This window comes from Lolium rigidum, chromosome 7, assembly GCF_022539505.1.
Source record: "Lolium rigidum isolate FL_2022 chromosome 7, APGP_CSIRO_Lrig_0.1, whole genome shotgun sequence".
Taxonomy (NCBI): domain Eukaryota; kingdom Viridiplantae; phylum Streptophyta; class Magnoliopsida; order Poales; family Poaceae; genus Lolium; species Lolium rigidum.
The window spans coordinates 79,295,018-79,304,256 of NC_061514.1; the positions used below are offsets into that span (position 1 = coordinate 79,295,018).

General features: G+C 48.1%; 2 protein-coding genes across 2 annotated transcripts; both read left to right on the top strand.

Annotated features, from left to right (window-relative positions):
• The first annotated feature begins 1,166 nt into the window (after positions 1-1,166).
• On the top strand, positions 1,167-2,657 carry LOC124679422 (ammonium transporter 1 member 1-like). The gene has a single exon (XM_047215180.1). It carries the CDS (start codon positions 1,167-1,169, stop codon positions 2,655-2,657), a length of 1,491 nt encoding a protein of 496 aa, XP_047071136.1.
• A 2,300-nt stretch (positions 2,658-4,957) lies between these two features.
• On the top strand, positions 4,958-6,717 carry LOC124677354 (ammonium transporter 1 member 1). The gene has a single exon (XM_047213345.1). It carries the CDS (start codon positions 5,036-5,038, stop codon positions 6,518-6,520), a length of 1,485 nt encoding a protein of 494 aa, XP_047069301.1. The 5' UTR covers positions 4,958-5,035; the 3' UTR covers positions 6,521-6,717.
• Positions 6,718-9,239: the final 2,522 nt, after the last annotated feature.

The window sequence follows — 9,239 nt, forward strand, 5'->3', positions numbered from 1 at the left end:
CGCAGGGGTCCGATGTTTTTTGTTGGAATCTAAGTAAGAGTGGTTTATTCTCGGTGGCTTTTTTTACAATGCTCTAATCCAACCTAATATTCACGTCGATAACAATATGAAAATTGGAAGATGAAGATATCACTCAAAAGTAAGGTGTTTAAGTGGTATCTTCGCCGAGGGTGATTCTCACCAAAGATAACCTTGCAAAAGGTAATTGGCAGGGAAGCAAAAAAGTGTGCCTTCTATCATCATGATGAGACCATAAAGTACTTATTCATCCAGTGTAAATTTGCTGGATCTGTATGGCCAGCCATCCAGATAGGTTCTACCTTATATCCACCATGAAGTGTTCGAACATTTTTAGCAACTGGCTTAATGGTGTGGATCCTTGGTTTAAGTTAATTATTAGGGTGGGATCGATTGCCATTATTTGATCGTTGTGGTTATGTAAAAATGACAAGATTTTTAATAATAAATTATCTTCTCTTATGCAAGTCATCCATCGTTCCACAGCTGGTCGCCTCTGCATCGCGTGAAGCATCGTGACCTTTTTATGAACATGTTTACACGGTTGGTGGATACTTCAAAGAATATTTTTCCTAAACATGGATGGAAGCATGATTTGCAGATTGGCCCCCGTTCGCCTTAAGCACGTTTTATTTTATCTTTTGTATTTGCCGAGATTTGCATTTATGGTTGTCTTTCGTGGATTTAAATGGTCGTGTGCATTCTAATTATGCAGAAATCAGATGTAATACTTAAATTTTAATTAATAAAGTGTCCATTATTAAAAGAAAAAAAATGTGACACACAGCTACACCATAAGAAAATCCACCACAACATCTAGTCATGTCGAGCTGTACCTCCAGAATCCGCAGATTCCCTACAGCCCCACCCTAATCCAAGGGTATCACGACCATCACAGAAGATTCCTGCGGATGGGCCCCACTTCTTCAGCTAAAACCAAAATAAACCATCGTTGCCATGTCTCCCTTTGCTCGCACTATATTCGAAAAATAAAATTCTAGCCTTCCGCTGATTCGCCTCACCGTCCTATAAATCCGACACAACCGATTCCCCCAAACATCAATCCTGTCTTCTGATCCCTCTACCACGACCAATTCTCTGAGTGCGAGAAATTTGAAGGAGCGGGTGTCTAGGGTCGGCACAGCACGATGTCGACGTGCGCGGCGGACCTGGCGCCGCTGCTGGGGACGGCGGCGACCAATGCGACGGAGTACCTGTGCAACAGGTTCGCCGACACCACCTTGGCGGTGGACACCACGTACCTGCTCTTCTCGGCCTACCTCGTCTTCGCCATGCAGCTCGGCTTCGCCATGCTCTGCGCGGGCTCCGTGAGGGCGAAGAACACCATGAACATCATGCTCACCAACGTCCTGGACGCCGCTGCCGGGGCGCTCTTCTACTACCTCTTCGGCTTCGCCTTCGCCTTCGGGACGCCCTCCAACGGCTTCATCGGGAAGCAGTTCTTCGGACTCCAGAACGTACCGGAGGTCGGCTTTGACTACAGCTTCTTCCTTTTCCAGTGGGCCTTCGCAATTGCCGCCGCCGGCATTACGTCGGGCTCCATCGCCGAGAGGACGCAGTTCGTGTCATATCTCATCTACTCGGCGTTCCTCACCGGATTCGTCTACCCGGTCGTGTCCCACTGGATCTGGTCCGCTGACGGGTGGGCATCCGCGACCCGCACCTCCGGCCCGCTGCTCTTCAAGTCCGGCGTCATCGACTTCGCCGGATCCGGCGTCGTGCACATGGTCGGTGGCATCGCCGGGTTCTGGGGAGCGCTCATCGAGGGGCCTCGCATCGGCCGGTTCGACCACACGGGCCGCTCGGTGGCTCTCAGGGGGCACAGCGCGACACTCGTGGTGCTCGGGACCTTCTTGTTGTGGTTCGGGTGGTTCGGATTCAACCCAGGCTCCTTCGTCACCATCCTCAAGTCGTACGGGCCTGCCGGGAGCATCAACGGGCAGTGGTCGGCCGTGGGCCGCACCGGCGTGACGACGACGCTCGCAGGCAGCGTTGCGGCGCTCACGACGCTGTTCGCGAAGCGTCTCCAGACGGGGCACTGGAACGTGACGGACGTCTGCAACGGCATGCTCGGCGGGTTCGCGGCCATCACCGCCGGCTGCAGCGTGGTTGACCCCTGGGCCGCAATCATCTGCGGGTTCGTGTCGGCGTGGGTGCTCATGGGCTTCAACGCTCTTGCCGCTCGCTTCAAGTACGACGACCCTCTCGAGGCGGCGCAGCTCCACGGCGGCTGCGGCGCGTGGGGGATCATCTTCACGGCGCTGTTCGCCAAGCAGAAGTACGTGGAGCAGATCTACGGCGAGGGCAGGCCTTACGGGCTCTTCATGGGCGGCGGCGGAAGGCTGCTCGCCGCGCACGTCGTTCAGATCCTTGTCATCGCCGGGTTCGTCTCCTTCACCATGGGCCCGCTGTTCTTGGCGCTCGACAAGCTTGGCTTGCTCCGTATCACGGCCGAACAAGAGTTGGCCGGCATGGACATGACCCGGCACGGCGGCTCCGCGTACGTCTACCATGACGATGACGAAACCGACAGGACCACTCCTCCTGGGTTTATGCTCAGATCGGCGCTGGCGCGCTCTCCCGGCGGGGAGCCGGCGGCGTCAAACAACCAGGTGTGACCAACCAAGAGCTAGCCACACGTATGAGTCTTTTCCTTTCTGCGCGCTTCGTTTGTGATGATCCGATATTCTTTTATGTACTGTTTGGGCTGATGCTTTGCTACTCTGGTGTCGCAAGATTGTAAAATTACACTAGGGCAGAGCTTATTTTCCGGTGGTTTGATTTTTCTTTCTGGTTCTTCCTTTTTTGTGGGTGTACAATTTTCTGTTTCTTTTATGTGTGTGTACAACTGTACATGCGTATGTAGTGTGGTTGAGGTTTCTCTTTCTAATATTGTAAACTTTTTTGTGGTGCAATTTCGTTATCACTAGATGTTGCATTGTGCTCTCATCCTGTCAAAATTCCACTTCTAATTTATCTTATAATTTTTGTTGTAATTTATGTCTCAAATTTTGAATTAAAAGTCACCAAATGAACTAGTGTTACTTTGGCAGAATCCCCTTAACACCTTGGCTCCCGACAACATAGGTACCTTAGCTGCTCCTCGACGTGTGGGAATTAAAAATATATCTTGTGCTACGATGGATCCAAACCTCATATGTCTTTGAGAAATTCGAATATATTTACACAATCTATATTCACAATTTCAAAAAAATTTGAACGAAAACCGCACACAACATTCGGAGTAGAGTTTTCGGAGAATTTCTCCCTTCCATTTCCAGTTGTTCCAATTTTGAGAAACAATCGATTTTCCTTAAACATTAGTTTTAAAAAACAAAAAAGAAGAGAAAAATATAATAAGGAAATAAAATATGATTTACCTGATGGACCGTGACCCACTATACATCCGCTAGGCTGGGGGTTTGCGGCACCACATACGCACCGACCCCATCCTGTTTTCGGGTTCCCTTTCAGGGGAGGAGGATATTTCGATGATTTCTCCCTCCATGGGTGAGTAGAGTCCAGGCTTGATTTTGGTTCCCTATCAAGGTTCTCGGGTTTCCATTTCCCGGCCTGATAGACTTCAACGAAAAAAAAAGTAGGGTTAGTGTATAGCTGTATAAGAGCACTCATTTTGGGGAGATGCTATCCACCGATGTGGTCGGTGCCGATGGGGCTGCCGCACACCCCGCGTGCCCCCCAGTTACTAACTGGGCCGCAGCCCAACATCAGGTAAGCCGTTTTTTCTTTTTTCGTTTATTTTTGTTTTCTGTTATTTGTTTTCTTTTTTAAAAGATTTTTTTAAAATCTGAACAATTGTCAAAATTAAAAAAATTCAAATTAAAAAGTAATCACTTTTTAAAAATCCGAACATTTTTCAGATTTGAATATTTTAAAATTTGAAAAAAAATGTATTTTTTCTATGAACAATTTCCGAATTTGAACATTTCTGAATTTGAACAAATTTTATATTTGAAAAATTTTCGAATCTGAATGATTTTTATATTAGAACAATTTTCGAATTTGAACAAATTTCATATTTAAACGGTTTTCAAATTTAAACGATTTTCGAATTTGAACGGTGTTCAAATTTGAACGATTTTCAAATTTAAACATTTTTGAATTTAAACATTTTCACAATTTAAACAATTTTTAATATTTAATATTTTCGAATCGGAAAAAATATAAACAAAACCGAAAACAGAAAAAAGAAAAGAAACCAGAAAAGAAAAAAAGAAAAAGAAAAAACGAACTGCTACAGACTAAACAGAAAGAAATGGGCCTGGCCCATACCTGACCAGGGGGTGTGCGGTGGCCGGTAGCCACCGACCTGGTCGGTGTATAGATTTTGCCTTCATTTTGTACCTAAAAATAACGATCATGAATATTTGCGGTCGTTTGTTGAGCAAGCAAAAGCATTTGGCCCATGTAGCTAGGAGAGGAGAACAATACTATTTGGCCCCTGTAGGAGGTTAGCTAAATAATAGGAGGAAACAGGTCAAACGAACTCCAAAATGAGGAAAGTCTAACTAGACACCAGTATTGTTACAATCCACCGTGATACAAACCATAATCTCGTCTAGGAAGGCATTAATCCGTTGCTATGCTGTTATAGTATGTCAAATTTAGACGCGTAGATACACAGGATTAATCACGTCCAGCTACGCACACCTCTGTAGAATCCGCAGATTCCGAAACGGTACCACCCGTAATCCAAAGGGATCCCGGCCACCACACAAGATTCACTGCGGGCGGGCCCCGGACTCCAGCCAGAGCCAGAGGCCAGAGAAACCCATCGTTGCCACGCTTCCGGGATCGTCCCCTGCTCACACGATTTTCGCGAAACAAAATCGGAACCTCCGCTCGCTCCTATAAATCCGACGCCACCGGCTCCCCGTGCTTCTCCGCGCCACACCACCAGAATTCCAATCTACCAACGCAGCTGAACAAACCCCCCAGATTTCCAGGGCCTTGCGTTTCGGCGCGCGCCGGCAAGATGTCGTTGACGTGCGCGGCGGACCTCGCGCCGCTGCTGGGTCCGGCGGCGATGAACGCCACCGAGTACCTCTGCAACCGGTTCGCGGACACCACATCGGCGGTGGACACCACCTACCTGCTCTTCTCCGCCTACCTGGTCTTCGCCATGCAGCTCGGCTTCGCCATGCTCTGCGCCGGCTCCGTCCGGGCCAAGAACACCATGAACATCATGCTCACCAACGTCCTCGACGCCGCCGCCGGCGCGCTCTTCTACTACCTCTTCGGCTTCGCCTTCGCCTTCGGGACGCCCTCCAACGGCTTCATCGGCAAGCACTTCTTCGGCCTCAAGGACATACCCGAGATCGGCTTCGACTACAGCTTCTTCCTCTACCAGTGGGCCTTCGCCATCGCCGCCGCCGGCATCACGTCCGGCTCCATCGCCGAGAGGACGCAGTTCGTCGCCTACCTCATCTACTCGGCCTTCCTCACCGGGTTCGTCTACCCCGTGGTGTCCCACTGGATCTGGTCCGCTGACGGGTGGGCCTCCGCCAGCCGCACCTCCGGCCCTCTGCTCTTCAAGTCCGGCGTCATCGACTTCGCCGGCTCCGGCGTCGTGCACATGGTCGGCGGCATCGCCGGCTTCTGGGGCGCGTTCGTCGAGGGCCCCCGCATCGGCCGCTTCGACCACGCCGGCCGCTCCGTCGCCCTCAAGGGCCACAGCGCGTCGCTCGTCGTTCTCGGCACCTTCCTGCTCTGGTTCGGATGGTACGGGTTCAACCCGGGCTCCTTCTTCACCATCCTCAAGTCGTACGGCCCGGCCGGGAGCATGAACGGGCAGTGGTCGGCCGTGGGCCGCACCGCCGTGACGACGACGCTGGCAGGCAGCGTGGCGGCGCTCACCACTCTGTTCGGAAAACGCCTCCAGACAGGGCACTGGAACGTGGTGGACGTCTGCAACGGCCTGCTCGGCGGGTTCGCCGCCATCACCTCCGGCTGCAGCGTGGTGGACCCGTGGGCGGCGGTCATCTGCGGGTTCGTGTCCGCGTGGGTGCTCATGGGCCTCAACGCGCTCGCCGCCCGCCTCAAGTACGACGACCCGCTCGAGGCGGCGCAGCTCCACGGCGGCTGCGGCGCGTGGGGGATCATCTTCACGGCGCTCTTCGCCAAGAAGCAGTACGTGGAGCAGATCTACGCCCCCGGGAGGCCGTACGGGCTCTTCATGGGCGGCGGCGGCCGGCTCCTCGGCGCGCACGTCGTGCAGATCCTGGTGATCGCCGGCTTCGTGTCGTGCACCATGGGCCCGCTCTTCTACGGCCTCATGAAGCTCGGCCTGCTCCGCATCTCGGCCGAGGACGAGACGGCCGGCATGGACATGACCCGCCACGGCGGCTTCGCCTACGTCTACCACGACGACGACGACCACGACAAGTCGGTTGGTGGCTTCATGCTCAGGTCGGCGCAGACCCGCGTCGAGCCGGCGGCGGCGGCCAACAGCCAGGTGTAAAACCGATCAGGACTCTAGCTCTAGAGCGATACGATTCTTAAGAAGAAATTTAGTGCTGGCCTTTATGTTCTCGCACGCGTCAAATGTGATCGATCCGATTATTATTTTTTGAAGTACTGCTTGGGCCGTATGCTCTGCTGCTTTCCAGGATTGTTGTAAAATGATCGTAGTAGAACGCGGTTAAATTACTTCTGCTAGTAGTTTTTTCTCTTTCATTTTATTTATTTCTGGGTTTTCTCTCGTGTACATATTATGCGTGTGGATGGGATCTGCAGGGTAGAGATTTTTCTTGGCTATATATGGTCAATTTTTGTGGTGGAATTTTGTGATCATCAGGGTGTGGTCAAGATAGGTGGCTGTTGAACCGTTCCATGTGTGGGGCGTTTGTCCTCTCATACCGTCAGGGCTATTTCTATCAAAACTTTGGCACGTTTGCTGATTTTTGTGGTGTTTCTTTTATACGTTGTGCTATATTGGTCATATTTATTGTACTCCCTCCCGTCGTGCTATATTGCGGAGTATAATAATTGACGTTGATTTAGGCTAGTCATAGTGGCAAGTATCATGTTGTAGTATCATGCATATAATACTATCTCTATAATGGGTAGTAGTATCATGAAGTAGTAGTATCATAGTCATATTATATTTATTATTTTTTAGAATCTCAATGCAAATTTGTGTACAAGATTTGTTTAGCATTAACTTTTCTCGTTGTTTTTGCTATGATAAAGTATCTACCTATGTTACTCTAATGTTCTTTCTCCTTCTTAATTAGTTGTCATATCAATATTTTTGTGGGGACCAATATGCATGATACTAGCTATGATACTAGCACTATGGCTAGCCTTAGGCTGGCCATAGTGGTAAGTATCATGTAGTAGTATTATGCATATGATACTACTACATGATACTATCTCTATAATGGGTAGTATCATGAAGTAGTATCATAATCATGTTATATTTATTATTTTTTAGAATCTCAATGCAAATTTGTGTACAAGATTTGTTTAACATTAACTTTTCTCGTTCCTTGCGCTATGATACGGCATCTACCTATGTTACTCTAATCTCCTCTCTCCTCCTTAATTAGCTGCCACATCAGCATTTTTGTGGGACCAATGTGCATGATACTAGCACTATGGCCAGCCTTAGTACTAGTATAACATCTTTATTGCGGAGTAATAAAGGAGTAATAAAGATAGGAGGGGGAGTAATACTCCTATTTTTAAGTTCTGTCGAACTTACTCTATGCACTATGGCCTATGGGTATGAACTATGGAGACACTTGTTTGCATATGCCACCACCAGATTATAAACTACGCCTAGTCTCGATGGAAGCAACTTCAACCAATCCATACAGATCGGTCTTTCAACAACTGGTTGCATACCTTTCCGTTAAGTTTGTAAACCTGTAAAGCTGGAAGACCAAACTCATCTAAGAATAGTATAAGCTCACTTGTAAGCTCTTTTGACGCGTACACTTGTAGTTGAAAAATGTGGCCCAGAGTTCTGGAACAGGCTACAGGCCTGCTGTACACTTGTAACTTTTCTATATCAACCTAGTACACCAAAGAAGAAATCCCAGTAGAAACACCACAATAATCCAGTAGATCTCCATAAGAGCACATCCATCACATGTTTCCCTGAGGGTTCAGTTTGAGTGTATGAAAATGCAATAGAGCATTACACATATATATATCTCTTCCACTAATGCTACCAAATAGTATGAGTAAGACGCTTGGAGTTCGAAAGAGATTGGAGAGTGATGTGTTCCCCTCACCAAGTTGCCGAGCCAGGACAACACAACGCTAGCTACACACTGGCATGCTGCAACCTTCCATAAACAACGCACTCCCATGCCACTGGGTGGATGGCAAGAAGAAAACTATTGTCGTAGTGTCGATCTATCAAGATTCTGTACGGCTAACGAGTAACGACCAACGTTTGTGAATAAAACTCTAAATAACCTTTAAAAATTCCTTTGAAAAATAGGATAAAGCTGGCCAGGCCAGTCTCCTTTACGACCATAAACCAACACCCGCTGGAAGGTGATTTTCACATGCACAGTTGTGGAAGGTTCCTTCCTAATTGAAAACATAACTTGATACTTCCCAAAAAAACATAACTTCATTACACCCATTGTCTAAAATGAAACATATAAGAAACATGAGTATTTTGCTTTTAAAATACTTAAGCTCAACGAAATTAGTATATCGTAAACACCATTGATATCCTTGCAGCTAGGTGATTTTCAATTCGACATCATTCAGAATTTATTCTCGTTCGGCCAGTTCAATCTCTCACAAGTTAGGATGATCTATGAGTAAGTCTGGTCATGTGATATAGAAGGATGAAAATTTTACTAATGCAAAATGAGAACTGATTTCTAGCTCAGTGGAAAGGCAAGCGAGTGCGCAGCCATCCCACCGGATTCAAATCACCTTCTCGCGGTAATTTTGCAGGGAGATGTGGCCTTTAAACTGGGTTATCATCCTAGCGTTCATCCGCTGGGAGAGTCTCAACATACCTAACAACGTATAGTTAAGGGAGGGGTCAACCCCCCGTTGGTCAATGTTACTAATGCAAAATTAGGAAGTTATGATCACGTGTTGTATATGCACAATAGTACATGATGCCTTAGTAATACCATACTTCATCCATTCTGAAATATAAGGCGTAATTCACTTACTTATGACAAGCCGCTTTGCCATAGAGAGTT

Coding starts and splice junctions, on each gene's coding strand:
- LOC124677354 (XM_047213345.1), top strand. CDS start 5,036: ATGTCGTTGACGTGCGCGGCGGACCTCGCGCCGCTGCTGGGTCCGGCG.
- LOC124679422 (XM_047215180.1), top strand. CDS start 1,167: ATGTCGACGTGCGCGGCGGACCTGGCGCCGCTGCTGGGGACGGCGGCG.